Below are 21,363 nucleotides of genomic sequence, written 5' to 3' on the forward strand. Positions count from 1 at the left end.
CTTGTCCTCTCATGTCCGTGTTCTTCGTCCTGAACTTAATCTCAAAGAGTGATTTGCTTTTGTGGTGTTATGAACGCTTATAATATCATGACCATGTTGAACTCGATGATATCTTTGCTTCTGGTACAAGTGAATGTTTTTTCTTTAAGCTAGTGTTGGTGGTGATTAGATAGCGGTAATGACTATGATGAATAAACAGTGGTAATGACGACTATGATGATTTTTAGCTAGCTAGTATACTGTTGTTGATGATATGATGCAAGAGTTTTTATATTAATATGATGATGATGATGATGAGTTATTATATCATTTATGAAAAAAACCGCAGATTAGTTTCAGCTGGATGGATCCTAGCTAGGATTCACATGCATCCAGTTGAAACTAATCTGCGGTACTTTCACCTAATGATTTAACAACTAAAATAATCAGTAAATTAAATTGAAAACACAAAATTAAAGGAAAAATAAAAAATAAAATCAAAACACCCCCAAACATTTAGTACCCGAGCCTGGCTCGTGCCACGTGGTGGTACTTTAGCGCCGGTTCATGATGAACCGGTACTAAAGGGGGACCTTTAGTCCCCACTCTTTAGTGCCGGTTGTGGAACCGGCACTAAAGGCCTTTACGAACCGGTGCTAAAGCCCAGTTCTACACTAGTGTACTAAAGTAGTGATCTGGACGCTCTTATATTTTTTTACGGAGAGAGATAGAAATAACAATTCTCTATGGTTGGTTGGTTTGCTTAAATATTCAGATGGGTATGTGCGATCGTATAGTACACTGGTATCATATTTTGTGACTGTGATCAAGTACTCAAACCAAAAAATCTTCAAGGGTCAAAGGTTTTCCGGGAAAGTGCGAGAGATGCTTGTATCTCCATCTCGAGTACAAGATTCTAAATCTTAAATAAATGTGCTCCTAAGTAGCAAAGCATAGATTAATTAGCTCAGATACGTCGGACCTAATTTGGAGAGTGACATGTATCCAGTTGTAGCAAAAATGATGAAGGAAAAGGCAGAGAGATTGGAATGTAGCAATGAAAATATTCTATAAGAAAAATGGTTCGAAAGTGACACTCCCGCTTAGCATCGCTATGAATCGTATCCCTCTACCTAAGCTTAGCTAATCCTGACATTATAACAAACGCAGCTCAAACACCTAACTCTTGCCTCCTCCGCAATCCCCACCACACACAACACGGTGACGACCTAAAACTGGCCCCTCCATCCCTCCTGCCACAGTGCTCTCAAGTCCGATCTCATCCTGTCCCACCGAGAAAGAACGAGAATGCCGCGCCACCTGATGCAGCAGTCCGTCGACCGCCTGGCCGCGATGGCCGCCCGGCCGGTGGCCGGCGGTGGGACGAGCGTGCACACGGACACGCTGCTCATCCTGGCGGCGGTGCTCTGTTTCCTGCTCTGCGTGGTCGGGTTGGCCATGGTCGCCCGCTGCTCCCGCATGTGCAACCCCTCCGCCTTCTCCGTCGAGTACGTGCCGGGCGCAATGGCCAAGGCGCCGTGCAAGGGGATGAAGAAGAAGGCGCTGGAGTCGCTGCCGACCGTGTCGTGGCAGCCGGAGCCGAGCAAGGAGGTGGACGAGGATGGGGCGGAGCGGCCGGAATGCGCCATCTGCTTGGCGGAGTTCACGCGCGGCGACGAGGTGCGCGTGCTCCCGCACTGCGGACACGGCTTCCACACCGCCTGCGTCGACGCGTGGCTCCTCTCCAGCACCACCTGCCCGTCCTGCCGCCGCGCCCTCGTCGTCGTGGCCGCCCAATCGCCGGCAGCCACCGAGTCGCCCCCTCCCCGGACGTGCTGCGACCGTGCCGACGTAGTCGCGGCTGCGCAGGCCTCAGCCGCCGGCACAGTAGCCGACGAGACCGGACGGGGCACTTCCACCTCTGACCTTTCTTTTGTCAGCTAGCTCTTTTGGTTGGTATACTTATGTAGCTGGTAAGTACACGTACGTATTCCCTTCCTTTCAAAATAGATGACCCAACTTTATACTAATGTTAGTATAAAGTTGGGTCATCTATTTTGGAACAGAGAGAGTACAAAATGCAACTGTACAGCGTGCGATGGTGCATCACTTAGTTAATTTCGGTCTGTAACATATTTCATCTGTAAATACCTGTAGATCGGTCATTTTCAGTTGATTGATTTAACAAAATCTGGCCGGCGACGCGGTGTAAAAAAACGATTTATCTAATTCACATCTAGTTGTTTTTTAGGAAGAAAATTTCGTGGACACCGGCTGCAAAGTCCATCCCGTGCGTACCCATGCCAGGATTTGTCCACGTGTCTCAGCTTCCCATCGGGCGATCGCTGTTTCTTCCGCTCCGTTACTTGCGTCCCTTGGCTCAGATGGGTTCAGTCGGCTCAAAACAAGTGCGATCCCGGCTCGCTGGGCTCCGCTCGGCTGCAAAAACTGCACGCAATCGGCTCTCGTCGTTATGCCCTTTCAATCAGATACGCATACTTGTGATTGATAGCACCTGATTCCCTTGAATAGCGGCGATCTGATCATGGCAGATGAGACTGGTGGCGGCCGAGGGAACCCTGGTCCGGCCCTCACTCCGCCGGGCGAGACCAGAACCATGTTTGCCTCACGCCCAAACGCATCGTCATCCTCTGCATCGCAAGGCCCCATCAGCCATCCATGGCCGCAGCAGTTTGAAGCTGTAGTATCGTCGAGAATGACGGGAGCAGCCATGACGGAATATGTCAGTGTGGCTCACAAGGACGACCATGGTGGCACTGCCGGCGACCAGCCCCAGCGCGTCATGTCAGGAGGAGCAGTCCGGGAGGATACGACCACCGCCATGAGAGGAGAAGGAGGTCAGCAGGACGACGGGGTCGCTGGTGTAGAGCAACCAATGCAGGTACGGGTTGAAAAGCGAGATCCTAGTCAGGCAATTGGCATAAGATTATCGTACTCTAGTACTGTCCTATGCACTGATTACTTAGCAAATGACTGCTCAAAATTAATATGCGTTCTTCAGTAAGCTTAGGAAAACAAATTCTCAAAGTGGAGGAAAAAACATATTTGACTTGCATGTTTTATAAACAATTTCATATTCTATGATACAGGATGTGCATGCTGGTAGTATTGACATTACTAATATCATGCCAAAATTTTCAAATAATGTCTATGGGCGATCTTCGATCATGGCTGCACCGTTGATCCAAGGCGGATACGCTACTGCCACAATGCTAAACTTTGCAAATGATGTGTATGGGCAACCTTCAACCATGTCAGCTCCTTCCATCCAAGGCGGATTTACAAGTCTTCTACTTGGGGTTGAGCAGGATGCCACATTGTCGTCAGCTGCTAGAAAGTTACCTTTTGATGATTAGTATTACGCGCACCCTATAAGGAGTACAAATTTTTTTATGTCATTTGGTGTATCTATGAATTATAATTGATGCACTGTAGTACACTGAATTTTGTCATCATCTCTGGATTTCTGCGAGATTACATTGATTATGCGACAGAATGTGTAAAGTGTTAAATCTTTGAGGCCGAGCACCTGCGGAAGTTTCAGATTTTCAGACCTCTGATTTAAAACATTTGTATTTTCCATAATGCCTGCCCTAAAGGGCTGACATATTTCATACTAAACCTAAGCAATCCTTGCTCCAGTTGAACTTCATGCTTTTTATGGATGTGGTTTAGACGGTAGAAAACAGAGGAGCATGAATTCCACTTCAGATATGCAATACATCTGAATTTTCAGACACATAGTGCTGTCTGCCTTGAACTGAATTTAGGCCTACTAAATAAAAACACCACAAATAGCATATATTTTCTAATGACGGACCCATCAAGTTGAGAATCTCAAATCATTCATATATATCTTAGATGAAAAGATACAGTGTACAACTGTGCATTATAGTTGGAAATTGTCAGGGAGAGCAATCTGCTATACACTGGTACACCATTTGTCATGAAGTCTACTCCAGATTTGCAATATATCAAAATCCTACTTTTAAGTCTACTCATCAGGAATTATTGATGTTGTCTAATTGTTTTCATGACGTCAATTGTCTTGTTCCAGCGGTGTACTTCTCTTTCACAGCTGCAAAGACATGCACAAATCGCATTAAATTATTAATCCATCTGAGTCTGGTCAGATAGTTGTTAGACATATAGCAAAATCATGTACAGTTCGTCCTCCTGTAAACTAAACACTCTTCAGTCTGAAACTACACTTTCTTTACTCTGAAACTAGTGATGCAATTGATTTTGTAGCTCGACTGAGTGAATCAAACGATCCGATCAAATACGATCTTGCCAGGTTGCACTTCGTTCGTGCTCAGTTTAATCAAAATATCTAATTAACATGTAGTCATGTACGATTAGCAAATCAAACATCTTATCTGAAGGAGCCAATTGCATGCTAACAGCCTGAAGGAAACACAAAATTTCAGACTTGCCACGAAGGGGGGGGGGGGGGGGGGGGGGTCACCAGTCCTGGGCGAGATGGAGGTGCGCGTGCTGGAGTGAGAGGCCGGCGCCGGAGACGGGATAACCCTGGATTGGGCACACCGTGCCCTCCATCATGGCGGACCAGGGGGAGGGGGAAGCGGTTGCGGGCGGCGGCGGCGGCCGCGCACGAAAGACGCCAAGACTGCGAGACGAAATGACCGGTGTGGGCCTCCGCCTCAGCCGGCCTTGCCTCGTGAGCGAGCCGTGATCGCACGCGTTTGGAGCCGAGCGAGCGCTCCCGAGCCGAGGGAAGCACCGATCGGATGGGAACGAGCGGTGGCGGTCGGATGCAAGGAGGGGACACGTGGACAAACTGGCATGGGTACGCACAGGATGGACTTTGCAGCCGGTGTCCACGAAATTTTCTTCCGTTTTTAAAGGATGTCACATCTAACCTTCCATAAATAAATATGGGTCTGTCTAGAACACATTTAGATGTGTGATCTATTTTTATTTTGTCCTAGGTTTTTTTTTCCTTGCTGCTGTGTTATTTATGAAAGCTTAGGTGTGACATCCTTAGAAAACATCTAGATGTGAATTAGACAAATTGATTAAATATATAATGCAGCAACAAGAAAAAAAAATAGAAAAAAACCACAAACAGAATGGATATCAGCTTAAATGCGGCATAATTATGTCACATATAGATGTGTTTTAGACAGACCTTAAAAAAGAGAAGAAGACACAGACGTGTGTGCTGCATGTTGCGTATACAAAGCACACGTACGGCCCGGCCGGCACCTACGCTTTCGGTAAAGATCATCCTCGTCACCAAGATGCGTAGATGTTCATGTCGACCGATGGCTTCAGTCTGGTCAAGTGTCAATCATGGCGGCGGTTGTGCTCACTCCCGTCGCGTCGGCGACGTGGTGGCGCCGACCGGGCACGCGGGATATTTTAGGCCGCCGTGATGATTGTGGTACGTACGCCCGCCTGCACGGACGGACGCCGGGTCATCCATCGCCATGAATGATCGAGGGAGGTCTCTCTCCCCCCCTCTCTCTCTCTCTCCCTCGTGCGGTTCATGGCGACCCGTCGACCTCACGTATACAAATGATGCCCATTTCCGACCACCCAGAGCATGCAAGTGCAACAACCAGTCGACGCGCCACCAACTCTCTTCGAATTGCTTCCATGGATTCGCTTCGATTCGAGGGTTCTTTGACCTCTCGCGCTCCGCACCCTCAAGTACTATTTCTGCCCTGACCCCGGCACCGGCGGCCGGCGGCACGGCGAAGCAGCAAGCAGCATCGGTCTATCCACGTAGACCGGTAAAAAGAGGATGCTTTCTCCAGTCAAGTGCATGGCAACCACCAACCACGTCCAGGTCGGTGTTGACAATGGGATTATTGTCATGTATACAATCTTATCTTGCGCCCTGGGTGTGATCGATCGATCGATCTAGTAGGCACTGATCTCCTTTATTTACGGCATCGATCGGGTTATCCCGTCGGTCGGTCGGGCCTCCTTTACGCTTTGCTTTGCTTTGTTTCGCCCCCTTTCGATCCTATTCTAACCACCATGATTGACATCTAGATTAGATCACAAGTGGCAGCAAAAGGAGAGCAGCTAAAAGAAAAGAAAACGTGATCGGCCGATCCAATAGAATCCAAAAGGGCATGCAGAGTATCCCAAGTTGCATGCGCAGAGCGGGCCGCACCAATTCGTGCTGCCGGCGTCCATGCCGTCCGTCGGGCTCGGGTCGCCACCGCACTACCCTAGGCCCATAGGCCATAGTGGTAGACTAGCTCCACCTGATCACTTTCTTATCGCGTCCCGAGTCCCGACTCGGAGTGAGCCACGGTTTCAGGGCCTGTTTAGTTCCATTAAGTCACCTGACCATATCTTTCCATCTTGTTTTTCTATGTAAAGGTGGTGGGACTCATGCAAAAGGGGGTGACTTATAAGTTTTAAGTTGGGATGAAGCAACTTATGACTTATAAGCTGGGTGACTTATAAGTTGGATCTGTTTGGCAAAATAAGTCATTTTTTTCATTTTTTGACTTATAAGTGGTGATTTATTTAAAACCAAACATGCCCTTAGGCCGCGCGCGGCGTACGTGTTGACGCGCAGTTTGACCGATGACAACGTTCTTCTCCACGTTCATGCATTGAATCAAGACGGGTTTAGGTTTTGCATCACCATGTGGCGCTTGTAGTAGTAGCAACCAGTGCCAAAAGTGAGTGTACAAGTGGGTGTGTGTGCATATTTTCCTTGCCTGGAAGAAAAGGTTGGTGCATAGAGTAGCGTAGGTACGGCGCGCGGCGGATATGTTATCCGGATAGATAGATCTTGGCTTTGCTTTGGCACACGTATCTGACGTGCCGGACGACAATACACACATGGGTCTGGTCGGTCACGCTCTCACCTCTCGTTATTCCTGCCTACTCCTAGCTAGTCCATGCAGTAGGAGTTGTTGTTTTTCCTCGTACGTACGCGCTCCAATTTTTTTTCATGATAATACGTGTTTCATTCATATCATAAAGAATAAAGTACAAGTTATGTAAAGACCGACATGACAAAACTGAAAAGATAGCATAACATCTCTGAGCTTGACACCAACACCCGTCATCTGCCCCATCAAAAAAAGAATGACGAATCACCTCCTCACCCGAGCTTGACGCGGCTTCATCGCTGATATGCAGCTTTGTGGATCTCCAAGGTGGCTCACCAAAAGTGAAGCCCTTACCGTTAAACGAATCAGACCAGGGCAACACCCCGCACACGCAATTGAATCCCAGATCTGGCACTCCCACATGACTAAGACGCCGAAGGAGGAAATCATACCTGCCATCCACGAACCACGAGCCCAACACATGTTTCGTCTTCCCGATGTCGTCGATGTAGACCACAATCTCACTAGTAGAAAAAGGGTCAAATGTCAAGCACATTAGTGCCGGTTTGCTTTTGAGCCGGCACTAATGTGTGCATTAGTGCCGGTTCCAACGGCTAGCCAGCCGCTTTCATTAGTACCGGTTCGTGGCCGACCTTTAGCACCGGTTTGTGCCACGGACCGATACTAAAGTGAGTGGTGGCAGGATGTTGTCAGTCCGGGGCCCCTCCAGCACCTTTAGTACCGGTTCATGGCACAAACCGGTGCTAAAGGTCATCCTACATAAGCCCTTCGTCCACCCGAGCTCGCTCTGTTCTTCCCCTTTCCCCTCTCCTCTCTGTTCTTCCCCTCTTCCTCTCGAGCTCATCACACATTTTACCCAAAATTTGTCAATATTTGAAGGCCCCCATCTATTCAAATGATCACAAAGGTTAGCAACTTTGTCCTTTCATCTGTCATTGCTAGATTAGCTCTTGCAATGCTTTGTATAGTGATTGATTTATGAGTTTAGTAATTTGGTAGAAAATATATGTGCTAGTATTTGATTTATATGCAATTTGTGGTCAAAACTAACACTTAGTTTGCATATGTAGGTGTGGTTTACTTAGTGCCTTCTAAATCTCCGTCGTAACCACAGTCGATCGCCCGCACCGTTCCGTCGCTGGCACCACCTTGTGGTGAGCCTCTTGTTCATGAATGTTTTACATTACCAAATTGATGTTTGTGTGATTTGGATATATAGTTACTCGTATAATTATCTTACCCGTACGTTGTTTGTTATACATAGTGTCATGGTTTTGATATCCGTCCCCGTCGGCCCTCATCCTTGTTATGATTCGGATGTGGTATATTCTCTTTTAAAACTAGTTGTTGCATTTCGTGTTTATGACAAATTATGCCCATCAAGTTGACATAGATATTTTTGTCTAGGAGGTTTGTGAACCGGAAATTCCAACCGACCCTATTGTCGAGAGGTTAAATTTAGTTGAAAGAGAAAACGATTATTTGAAAGAAAAATTGAAAAGAATTGAGGGGGAGAAGATGGAATTGGAGTTGCATGTTGCCGATGTCGTCGATGATCACAAGATCAAGATGGAGAAAATGCGCTTGAAGATTAGAAAGATTAGAAAATATGCCATTGATAGTGAGGCTTGGTATCATTATGCTGTTGGATCAATTGTTACCTTAGTTGCGATCTTGATCGCATTTGTTGTTGCATTTAAATTCTTTAGTTAGAGAGTTATTTGTTTGTTGCATTTAAGTCTTGTATGAACTTTATGTATGAACTTGTATTAATTTGGTCTATTCGGTGTTGTGTAATGAAGATGAGCCAACAATGGATGCTCTCCCGAGTTCATTAATGGTGTGCAAACTTTTCTGCTTGCGGCTGAGGCAAACAAGCGGGCGGATGGTTTTATGCCTTGTCCATGTTTAGTCTGTAAGAATGATCACAATTACTCTACGTCAAGAACCATTCACGTCCACCTGTTTAAGTCCGGTTTCATGTCCCACTATAATGTTTGGACCAAGCACGGAGAAAGAGGGGTTATGATGGAAGACAATGAAGAATAAGAGGACGACGACAGCTATCCTGGCCATGGGTTCCCTGAATACGATGATACAACAATAGGGGAAGAAGCTGAGCTGGCAATGCGGGAAGAAGCTGAAGAAGAGGCATCAGATGATCCCGCTGATGATCTAGGTCGGGCCATTGCCGTTGCAAAGAGAAACTGCGCAAGTCATTTGGAGAAGAAGAAGTTGCAGCGCATGTTAGAGGATCACAAGAAATTTTTGTACCCGAATTGCGAAGCTGACAAGAAAAATTTGGGCACCACACTGGGATTGCTGCAATGGAAGGCAGAGAATGGCGTATCCGACAAGGGATTTGAAAAGTTGCTGGTAATGATAAAGAATATGCTTCCAAAGGACAACGAATTGCCCGAGAGTATGTACAAAGCAAAGAGGTTGTCTGCCCTCTAGGGTTAGAGGTGCAGAAGATACATGCATGCCCTAATGACTGCATCCTCTACCGCGGTGAGTACGAGGATTTGAACGCTTGCCCAGTATGCGGTGCATTGCGCTATAAGATCAGGCGCGATGACCCTGGTGATGTCGAGGGCGAGCGCCCCAAGAAGAAGATTCCTGCCAAGGTGATGTGGTATGCTCCTATAATACCACGGTTGAAACGTTTGTTCCAAAACAAAGAGCATGCCAAGGCGATGCGATGGCACAGAGAAGACCGTAAGAAAGACGGAAAGTTGAGAGTACCCGCTGACGGGTCGCAGTGGAGAAAAATTGAGAGAAAGTACGGGAAGGAGTTTGCAGATGACGCAAGGAACGTATGGTTTGGTCTAAGCGCAGATGGCATTAATCCTTTTGGGGAGCAGAGCAGCAACCATAGCACCTGGCCTGTGACTCTATGTTTGTATAACCTTCCTCCTTGGTTGTGCATGAAGCGGAAGTTCATTATGATGCCAGTGCTCATCCAAGGCCCTAAGCAACCCGGCAACGATATTGATGTGTACCTAAGGCCATTAGTTGACGAACTCTTACAGCTGTGGAATGGAACAGGTGTACGTGCGTGGGATGAGCACATGGGGGAAGAATTTGACCTAAAGGCGTTGCTGTTCGTGACCATCAATGATTGGCCTGCTCTCAGTAACCTTTCAGGACAGACAAACAAGGGATACCGCGGATGCACGCACTGTTTGGATGATACTGACAGTATATATTTGGAGAATTGTAGGAAGAATGTGTACCTGGGACATCGTTGATTTCTTCCGAGCAGGCATCCCGTAAGAAAGAAAGGCAAGCATTTCAAAGGTGAGGCGGATCACCGGACGAAGCCTCGGCACCGTACTGGTGCTGATGTACATGATATGGTCAAGGATTTGAAGGTAATCTTTGGAAAGGGTCCTGGCGGACAACCTGTTCCAAAGGACGCTGACGGACGCGCACCCATGTGGAAGAAGAAATCTATATTCTGGGACTTGCCCTATTGGAAAGACCTAGAGGTCCGCTCCACAATCGACGTGATGCACGTGACGAAGAATCTTTGCGTGACCCTGCTTGGCTTCTTGGGCATGTATGGGAAGACAAAAGATACACCTGAGGCACGAGAGGACCAGCAACGTATGCATGGAAAAGATGGCATACATCAGGGGCATGCCAGCTACGCTCTTACCAAAGAAGAGAAGGAAATCTTCTTTGAATGCCTGCTCAGTATTAAGGTACCGTCTGGCTTCTCGTCGAATATAAAGGGAATAATAAACATGGCAGAGAAAAAGTTCCAGAATCTAAAGTCTCATGACTGCCACGTGATTATGACGCAACTGCTTCCGGTTGCATTGAGGGGGCTTCTACCGGATAACGTTCGATTAGCCATTGTGAAGCTATGTGCATTCCTCAATGCAATCTCTCAGAAGGTAATCGATCCAGAAATCATACCAAGGTTAGAGAATGATTTGGTGCAATGTCTTGTCAGTTTCGAGTTGATGTTCCCACCATCCTTCTTCAACATCATGACGCACGTCCTATTCACCTATGCGAAGAGATTAGCGTTTTGGGTCCTGTATTTCTACACAATATGTTCCCCTTTGAGAGGTTCATGGGAGTCTTAAAGAAATATGTTCATAACCGTGCTAGGCCAGAAGGAAGCATCTCCAAGGGCCATGAAAATGAGGAGGTCATTGAGTTTTGTATTGACTTTATTCCTGACCTTAAGCCTATTGGTGTTCCTGAATCGCGGCATAAGGGCAGACTGGATGGAAAAGGCACGCTAGGAGGGAATCAAAAAATATGTATGGACGGACATTCTCTCACTGAAGCACACTACACAGTTATACAGAATTCCGCCTTGGTGGCTCCGTATATGGACAAACACAAGAATTTTCTACGCTCCAAACACCCAGAGCGGTCTGATGACTGGATTACACGTGAACAAACCAGGAGTTTCGCCGGCTGGTTGTAGACACGTACCATGCATGATGCCTCTATTGAAGATGACCTGTACTCGCTGTCCCAGTTACCATCTTCGAATATAATGACTTTCAAAGGGTACGAGATAAATGGTAATACATTTTACACGATCGCCCAAGATAAGAAGAACACCAACGAAAATAGTGGTGTCCACTTTGATGCAACAACCAAGACGGGAAAGGAAACATATTATGGTTACATAGAGGAGATATGGGAACTTGACTATGGACGTGATTTGAAGGTCCCTTTGTTTCGGTGCAAATGGGTCAATATGACACGATATGGGGTAACGGAAGACCCGCAGTATGGAATGACAATAGTGGATCTCAACAATCTTGCGTATGCAGACGAACCATTCGTCCTAGCTAATGATGTGGCACAGGTTTTCTATGTGAAGGATATGTCTACCAAGCCGAGAAAAAGAAAAGATAAGGAAGCGAATGCATCATACGATGAGCCAAAGCGCCACATAGTTCTTTCTGGGAAGAGAAACATCGTGGGAGTGGATGACAAGACAGACATGTCAGAAGATTATGAAAAGTTTGATGAAATTGCTCCATTCATAGTGAATATTGACCCGAGCATCCAGTTAAATGATGAAAATTTTCCATGGCTACGGCGCAAAGGGACATACGCGAAGAAAAAGTTTCACACCCAAAGATTTGGGATGTGATCGGCTTCACTATCATCACTTTCTTCTGTGTTTCACACCCAGAAGGGAATCTCTGTAATAGTTAGGGTAGTTATGTGTTTTGGCATTTGAAACGCGAAGAAATTTTATGTGCAAACAAATTCTTTCATGCATTTACTGATTTTTTCAGCTAAATGACCCTGAAATTGAAAAGCATTTCAAATGAACTCAAAAAAGGTTGAAAGTTGGCATGGTATCATAATTTCACCCACATAGCATGTGCAAAAAAGTAGAGAGGGTTACCGCAAAAACTGGATGCACTTCGTGTATAAAATGGACAATCTCTTTCGAAGTATCAGGGTTTCGGACAAAAACTCATCCGTTACAAAGGGATTTCATTTTTTAAATAACCTAAGCATTACCAAATTGAATATAATGATAAAACACACTAATATTAAACATAAGAAAAAATAATCACTGAAAATCTATTTTCAAAGTTAAGTTATTCACAAACTAGTGATTCACACGAATTTCAAATAATTCAAAATGTAAACTATTCAAATTTGTAAACTACCGGCACTAACAGAAAGTTTGTAATTTTTTGTACCTAAAGCAAAAATATTTCCAAAAAAACTCTAAATACAGCAAAAAACAACTCAAAAATAAATAAACCAAAAATAAATAAAGCAAAAAAATAAGAAAATAAAAAAGCCCACCTATTGGGCCAGAGCGGCCTGCATACGACTAGAAACCCAACCTGTAGTTGGGCCAGGATGCAGGCCCGCAAGCCCAGTAGGCCCACAGGCAGAGTAGGAGAGGTAGGCCTAGAAGGCCTGCTATTGAGAGGAGCTCAATGCAGTGCCCGCGTCGGGGCTTATAAACTGGTCCTGGCGCTCCTCAACTAGCGAGGTGGGACTAAACTTCTGTGCCCCTCGCCTGGCAGCGCACACCCTTTAGTACCGGGTGGTGGCACCAACCGGTACTAAAGGGTGGGCCTTTAGTACCGGTTGGTGCCACCACCCGGTACTAAAGGTGGGCGCTTTCCGCCGCTTGGCCTGGCCAAAATCGACCTTTAGTACCGGTTGGTGGCTCCAACCGGTACTAAAGGACCATCCTATATAAGAAACACTTACGAAAATTTCGTTAGTTTCCTCCCACTTCTCTCTGCTTCATCGCCGCCGCCCCGTCCCGCGCCGTCGCCGCCGCCGTCGCGCCGTCCCCGTCGACTCCGCGCCGCCCCCGTCCTCGTCGCGCCGTCCGCGTCGCCGGCCCGTCCCCATCCCCGCACCGCCCCGCGTCCCCGTCCCCGCACCGGCCCGCGTCGCCGTCGCTGTCGCCTCGACCTCGCCCGCGCTGTGAGCCTCTGTCCCCCCCTCTCCTCTCCCTCCAATCGAAGCCGCCGCGCGCGCCGCCAGCGCCATCGTCGTCGCCTGCACACACAACACATACACACACATACACACACACACCATACACACACACACATACACAATTTTTGTTCTGTTTTTAGTTTTTAGTTTTTCTGTTTTTAGTTTTTAGTTTTTAGTTTTTCTGTTTTTAGTTATTAGATTTTTCAGTTTTTTCTGTATTAATGTTATAGAAATGTTAGTTATATAGAAATGTTAGTTATATATAGAAATGTTAGTTTTTCTGTATTAATGTTATAGAAATGTTTGTTATATAGAAATGTTAAAGAAAAATTAGTTATACAATTTTAGTTATAGAAATGTTAGAAATGTTAGTTTTCGATATGGTCGATGTTTTTTAGTTTATTATATTTTTAGTTATAAAATTTAGAATTTGCATATAAGAAATCACAATCCAATCATTTAAAAAATGTTACTTTACTTTTGCGGCATATAGTATTTGTTGTCGACGATGCCCGGCCCGCATCCTCGCCGTCGACCCGTTCGCGACGACGTCCTGCTTCAGAGGACCCATGTCCGGGATTGGGCTCCGCCGGGCTGGCACTGGGAGGTGCTACCTGGAGGGGCGCGACGCTTGGTGAGGAACCCGGCCTCGGGTCCCGTCGTCGACCCTGATCTCCTTTGGTGGCGTTCGCGTGGGCCACATTCGGTGCAGAGGGAGCCGGCCCCGCCGGAGGTGGTGCGTCGTCGTGTCAGGGAGGAGGACGAGCACGTCCATCGCTACATGGCTGCTATGGACGTCAGGTTCTCCAATACCTGGCAGGTTCTTTGGGCAGATGAGCGGAGATATGATCCTGTGATGGTTCCTTGTCTTTGGGTGTCCACCACCCGCGCCCCAGGAACCGCGAGTGGCCTAGATTCTTCTATAGTATTCGATCTTTATTAGCTATCTAGCCAGTGATGTATTCGAGATTATATATTATTTGAGACGATGTATTCGAGATTATATATTATTCGAGACGATGTATTCGAGATTATATATTATTCGAGACGATGTATTCGAGATTATATATTATTCGAGACGATGCATATTATGTACTATATGATTCAGTTTTTTCTTATTGATTGCATCCATGCATTGTAATTTGAATACTAAATTGTTTTATCTTTCTTCTGTATTAGTTAAATAAAAGCTATGGCGGACAATACCGGCAGAGAGGGAGAAGAGGCCCTGTTCGAGATCACACGCAGCCCTAGCAGGCCAGATGATCTGAATGAAGTAAATGACGGCTCCCAATATCTGAACAATACCGGGGAGGATGATGATAAGATATTCGATCTCGACGACCGAGCTGATGAAGTCATGAACTATGATTATGATTATGATGACGCAAACAATGATTATGATGACGAATACAATGTTGATCTTGAAATAACAAAGACTACCAGCGAGGTATATTTATATAAGCAGGTATCTAGTGATCATCACATGTTTTTTTATTTGAAGATATATTAACGAATCGATCTTTTTTCTTTCAGCCCTCCGGATCGAGCAAATCTGCTTCTACAGACAGCAGGACAAAGCGCGGCCCGAGCAAAAAGTTGAAGGAGGGTGTAAAGTACAATATCGATTCCATCAAAGCTAGTGGCGAACCCCTCACGCCTAAGAACATTGCGAGCAAGTTCGTTCGTCAGCAGAGTTCTTGTGAAGGACCAACTCCCGATCTCCATTCAAGAATGGAAAGAGCCAAAAACTAAACGCCCAGATGTTACTTGGGTCGACGACAGAGCAAAACAAAAGCTTTAAGAATCTCTGATGGAACATTTCACCCTACCAGATTATTTCACTGATGCAGATGTGCAGAAAGTCAAGGACGCTGCTCTTAAGAAGATGGCAATTGCATTCAACACCCACAAGAAAACTGTATGGGCCAACTACCTCGCTGCAGAAAGGAAGACTCCAGAATTCAAGGGAACACTGGAGAAGCAAAGAGAACACTGGCCCGCTTTCATGAAATTCAAGGAATCATAATTATCTAAGGAACGGTCGAGAAAAAACAAGGCCAATGCCGCAAAAAAGACGCAGTTCCATAGGCTGGGTCTAGGTGGCTACGCGGTGGCAATGCCTAAGTGGGATAAGTCTGAGCAAGAGATGGAGGATGCAGGGGTCACTCCGGTTACTAGGAGCTGGCCCCCAGGTGCAGAACTTGGTTCTATGCGCATGGGGGGCGTTGGACCCGAAGACATGCCTGGTCTCGAAGAAGGCAAGTCTAAAAGGAGCAGAACAAAAGTTACTTGACGCAATAGAAGATGCTCGAAAGGGGGTGTTCACGCTCAACAGAGAGAACGACGAGCTTACACGCGCCCTGGGAAATCCTGAACACCCGGGAAGAACACGAGGCAAGGGCGTTATTCCTTGGTATGAGGGCTTTTCGGAATGGAACGACGACTACAGGACCCGTGCAAGAAAGAAGATGGAGGAGGAGAAGAAGAGGAAGCTGGAGGAGGAGCAGAGGAAGCAGGATGCGGAACGCCTTCAAGGCCTAGAAGCAAGGCACGCGGACTTGGCACTCAAATTCCAGCAGCAGCAGCAGCAGATCAACTCACTTAGCCAGGAAAGGGGGTCTCAGCAGCGGCAGCAGCAAGCGGATGATCATCCAGCATTGGATAGCACCGTCCCATCCATGCCGAGAAGCAGCGTTGGTTCCGCCCCGGGCGACGCACTGCTGGATACATACCCTGTGGATGACATCATAGAGAACACTAACTGTGAGCTACACTTCAAAATGAAGAACATATCCATGAAGGTGGCGAACGCCATTGCTTTTACAATTACCCCCGAAGCAACCTTCCATTGCGCCCCGATTCCTGCGGGCTATGCTCGTGTCTTGGTTGATGAGGTGGTGGGCCCATATTCGGGGCTAGAGCTTGACATTCCTGGAGGTGACGACGAGCAAACACTGGGAGAGGCCATACATCGTATCATCCTATGGAAAAAGGATTGCATCATCTTTCGAAGTCCACCGACACCGCGTCTGCCGACTCCTCCTCGAAGTCCGCCACCGTGTCAGCAGACTCCCGCTCCTCCAAGTCCACGAATGCGTGAGCAGACTCCTGCTTCAAGTCCGGCACAGCGTCAGGGCACTCCTCCTGTTTCAAGTCTGACACCGTGTCAGGCCACACCTCCTGCTTCAAGTCCGGCACAGCGTCAGGCCACACCTCCTGCTTCAAGTCCGGCACAGCGTCAGGCCACACCTCCTGCTTCAAGTCCGACACCGTGTCAGGCCACACCTACTGCTTCAAGTCCGGCACAGCGTCAGGCCACTCCTCCTGCTCCAACTAAGCCACGTCAGCCGTCTCCGCCGCCTAAGCAATCGCAGAAGAGACACGCCGCAGCTATGGTGCGTAGCGGTACGAGTCGAGGTAGTACAGAAAGTACAGGCGGAGACAAGCGATATAAATATGGTCCAAGCAGCCTCGCTCCTCTTCCTCAGAGGCCATACGACATGACCGAGGAGCAAAATGATGCAATAGTGCGGGCCGAAGTGGACGCTCATTTTCAACCGAAACCGGCAACGCCGCCGAGGAAGAAAGTGCCTGAGAAAAAGATTGACCACTTCATTCGTATGGCTAGACCACCAGCTCCCAAGCCTGTTGACTCAGACTATGAGCGCCAAATCAGGAAGGCACATCGAGCACGACTACAGAAAGAAGCGAGCTCGAGCTCGAGCCAACAATCAGCTGTCAAAAAATGCGGGAAAACCGTTCCCCAGCTGGGAGAACAGGCGGCGCAATCGACCCCCCCGCTTGTTGTGCCAACAACACATGAGAGTACGCGCGCCCAATATTATTGTGGGCAAACCGTTTACGTTCCCGAGCTGGGCGATGTGGTAATAACCGAGGAGCATATAATGCAGGCTGAAATGCTCAAGATCACTGTTGGACAACTCCTCGATATCGAGCCCATGCCTCCGCTTAGAGAGGAGGAAATAAAACGGAAATATGTCCGCGGCAAACCTTTGGTCGAGCCCGAGGAGGTCAAGAACCTCCCAACGAGAATGTATGAATTGCATGATTGATACATGAAAATTATCAAGATTTCCAATCGAGAGTCCCTCATGGTGCAAGTCGAGGAAGATCATTACTTCCATAAGAAAGCTCTGGCCGTTGAGTATTCAGAACTATTTCAGTTATTCAATCAAGATGCACTCGACAAATCTATCGTCAGTTGCTATTGTCTGTAAGTGATTTCTTTCTGTAATTTAAGTCTCAAGCTAGCTCTAGTGCTCATTGATTGATCATTAATTACCTGTAATTATATATCCTCACTATATATTCTTTTATGTGGTATTATGCAGGATGAAGATGTATGAAATGAAAAAAGCTGGACGCTATGGCATTGGGTTCATTGACCCATATACCGTTAATGAATACACATGGAAATTAGAATGGTGTAGACAAGATGTAGAGAAAAACATGGTAGAGTTCTTGAAGCGCCTCAATAGCAATGAAGATATACTACTTCCTTACAACTTCGAGTGAGTCACACTATCTTGTACTACAAATTCTGTTTTTGCTTACTAGCTACATGTTAATAAATGTATAGGGTTTAGGGTTATAGTTGATTAGTGTTATGCACATGCCCGCTTAATTTATACATGCAAACGTATGCGCATGCAGCTTCCACTGGATCTTGTTAGACATTAAAGTTGACGAAGGAAAAGTTAAAGTACTGGACTCACTACTTAAAAAAATAGTGACTACAGCATCGTGAAGGGGATAGTCGACAGGTTATTTCAATCATTATTAACTATATCTCGGCCTATTTAGTTCGTCATTTTCTGATATGAACTATTTTTAATAACTCCTTTATTAATTTTCTTTGCCGGCGGGTAGGGCTTGGGCAAAGTACATCAAGGTGATTCTAGGAAAATGGCGACAAAAGCTATGTTGGTATCGACCCAAGGTAAGTAATTAAGTAGTACTAGCTAGCTAGCTACCATCTCTTTAATTCTTGTTTCAATACCATTAATTAATTAACATGCTTGATTAATTATTATCTGATTAAATTCTATTGTCGTAAAGGCCCTGAAGCAGGCGCCGGGGACTGAAGTGTGTGCATACTACGTTTGCGAGAACATTCGCATGATGGCGTCCGAAAGGAGCAGATCTGATAGACAGGACTGGATACGTTTGCCAGAACACTATTCACAAATCTTACATGATTGTCGATATCTAGTCACACAACTAATACACATGCATATTGATCTCCTTCTTAACAGTTCAAAGAGGTGCGGGACAAGCTCCTATCAGATGAGCGCATACGAGCACTTCAAGAGGAAATAGCGGGATTTTTGCTCGATCAGGTCATAGATCCCAAAGGAGAATACTATTACCCGCTACCGCCCCCATGAACCACTTGTCATCGTGCTCCGAAGGCACCAAGGCAACATGTAGGAGAAATTGTATATATATACATGTGTATGTGTGAATAATTAATGGTGGTTGTGAGACATTCGATTATATATGTATGATCAGTTTTACGAGAAAATCTATTTATATATATGCATAACATGTACAATATGTTGTATCGTAAAATATCAGCAAACAAAAAAGAATTAAATGGAAAACACAAAATTAATGGAAAAATAAAAACTAGAACCAACCCCCCCCCCCCAAACATTTAGTACCGGTTGGTGCTACCAACCGGTACTAATGGTCTACCAGCACCCGGGCCTGGCTCGTGCCACGTGGTGGCACTTTAGCGCCGGTTCGTGCCGAACCGGTACTAAAGGGGGGGGGGGCTTTAGTCTCCACTCCATAGTGCCGGTTGCAGAACCGGCACTAAAGGCCCTTACGAACCGGTGATAAAGGCCTGTTCTGCACTAGTGTCTGCATCCGCTCTTGGACTACCTCCCAAGCTCCGTGCCGACACTAGAGCAAACGTCGTCGCAACGACGGAGCCCGAGGACACAGGTCCACCACGAGGATGCCGTCGCCGCTACGCCATCCTTGTTTGAACAGACTGGTTTCCAAATCCATCGCCAACCATAGGACCGATGATCTTGTTAGGGAAGGATCCGAAAAATCTTTATTCAGCGCAGTCATCGTCGCTGCCGAAGCAAAGACGATGAACAACCTAAAAACCTAAACTACAAGAAAATAAAAACGATCCACACACATGGATCCAGCGACCTCCCTCGCCACCGACAACCGAGCTCACCGCCAGAAGATCGGCCACTCCTGGCGGCGGCTAGGATTACAGCCGCCAGGGGCGAGGAAAACAGCACGCGCTCGATCGGTCGGCTCACTTGAGATAGCCTGTTCATTCTGATACGTACGTACGTACTTGTACACCACTTTGACCCTGACCAAGCACTAGCAAAGTTGTCCCACTCGAGTAGAATTCTCTAGGTTTCGCTTTTATATTATGAGATGGAGGGAGTATATCTTACAAACAAGAAGAAGACGGGAAGTAAGAATAGATCAATCACTTAATTAGTCCAGATCGGTCGCACCTAACTTTTGAGAGTGACATGTACCCAGTTGCAGCTAAAAAGGCGAAGAAAAATGCAGGGAGTGTAGCAATGAAGACATTCAACGAGTATTCAAACAAGAATTGGTCGAGAGTGACACTCCCACTTATATCAGCTTAATTATCAATCATATCCCTACTACCTAAGCTAAGCCACCCACTTACTGTATGACCCGGCTATAAAAACCGCTGCAGGAGCACGCAACTCTTCCTCCTTCGCAACTCCCGCTACACAGTGAGCACACTGAGAGACGACCTAAACTGGCCCCGCGCGCTCGTTGGCACGGTGCTCATCTCCTCATCCTGTCGGCCTGTCGACCCACCGGCCACCGAGAACGAACCAGACAATGCCGCGCCACCTGCTGCAGCAGTCCGTCGACCGCCTCGCCGCGATGGCCGCGCCTCCGGCGGCCACCATGGACGGCGGTGGGACGAGCGCGCACACGGACACGGTCCTAATCGTGATTGCGGTGCTCTGCTTCCTGCTGTGCGTGGTCGGGCTGGCCATGGTCGCGCGCTGCTCCCTGCTCTGCAACCCCTCCGCCTTCTCCGTCGACGGGCCGGCGGCCAAGGCGCCGTGCGGTGGCCTCGAGAAGAAGACGCTGCAGTCGCTGCCGACCGTGTCGTGGAGGCCGGAACCGAGGGAGGTGGACGAGGAGGAGGGGGAGCGGCCGGAGTGCGCCATCTGCCTGGCGGAGTTCGCGCGCGGCGACGAGGTGCGCGTGCTCCCGCACTGCGGCCACGGCTTCCACGCCGCCTGCGTCGACGTGTGGCTCCTCTCCAGCTCCACCTGCCCGTCCTGCCGCCGCGCCCTCGTCGTCGTGTCGCCGGCGCCGCCAACCACCCATCCTCCCGCGGGTACGACGACGTGCTGTGCCGTGGCAGGCCGCTGCCGGCCGTCGTCATCGTAGGCGACCGACCGGCCGTCTACATACATATCCTGGTCTGTTCCCGCAGCTGCTGCAGAGTACAGATTATGTTCAGACGTAGTCGCTCACGTACGTACATACGCGCCATTTGATTAGTTGTTTACATACATTTCCCATGTGTCATGTCATCCGAACACATCTGTATACCGTATACTGTATACGCGTACGTGCAACTGGACGGTGTGCATGCCATGGGTCGATGATGCACCGCTTGGTATGTTTCTACAGGTCAGTTGACTGACTTCTTTTTGGGTTAGTCGACTGACCCAAACTCGTTTCAGTTGAATGGCTACAAGTTAGTTGATTGACGTGTTTGCTGAATCCCAAGCTCACCGGTGGACTCCCTGGCCCGTGTATTACCCTTGAAGAAGAACGAATATAAAAAAACTGAACATTGACAATACCCGTTAAGAAGAAAGGCGATAAAAACCAGGTAAGGTAAAATCTGCAAGCAATTTACACAGAAATTGCGTTTTGTTATAATATGCAAAAATAAAGGTATTACCATTAAAGAGATAAAATGAAATAAATTAAAATTAAAATGAAAACAAAATAATGAATTTTTCTAGGGAAGAATAAAACGCTTTAAGAAGAAAGATAA

At 47.1% G+C, this 21,363-nt stretch overlaps 2 protein-coding genes across 2 annotated transcripts; both read left to right on the top strand.

The window, feature by feature from the left end:
- Positions 1-494: 494 nt before the first annotated feature.
- Positions 495-2,238, top strand: LOC109772308 (RING-H2 finger protein ATL80-like). The gene has a single exon (XM_020330992.4). The coding sequence runs from the start codon at positions 1,288-1,290 to the stop codon at positions 1,921-1,923; it is 636 nt and encodes a 211-aa protein (XP_020186581.1). The 5' UTR covers positions 495-1,287; the 3' UTR covers positions 1,924-2,238.
- A 17,814-nt stretch (positions 2,239-20,052) lies between these two features.
- LOC109772285 (RING-H2 finger protein ATL80) lies at positions 20,053-21,080 on the top strand. Its single transcript, XM_020330970.4, has one exon. The coding sequence runs from the start codon at positions 20,181-20,183 to the stop codon at positions 20,742-20,744; it is 564 nt and encodes a 187-aa protein (XP_020186559.1). The 5' UTR covers positions 20,053-20,180; the 3' UTR covers positions 20,745-21,080.
- Positions 21,081-21,363: the final 283 nt, after the last annotated feature.

Source organism: Aegilops tauschii, chromosome 5 (assembly GCF_002575655.3).
Source record: "Aegilops tauschii subsp. strangulata cultivar AL8/78 chromosome 5, Aet v6.0, whole genome shotgun sequence".
Classification (NCBI taxonomy): domain Eukaryota; kingdom Viridiplantae; phylum Streptophyta; class Magnoliopsida; order Poales; family Poaceae; genus Aegilops; species Aegilops tauschii.

Excerpts from the sequence above, each read along its gene's own strand:
- LOC109772285 (XM_020330970.4), top strand. The coding sequence starts at position 20,181 with ATGCCGCGCCACCTGCTGCAGCAGTCCGTCGACCGCCTCGCCGCGATG.
- LOC109772308 (XM_020330992.4), top strand. The coding sequence starts at position 1,288 with ATGCCGCGCCACCTGATGCAGCAGTCCGTCGACCGCCTGGCCGCGATG.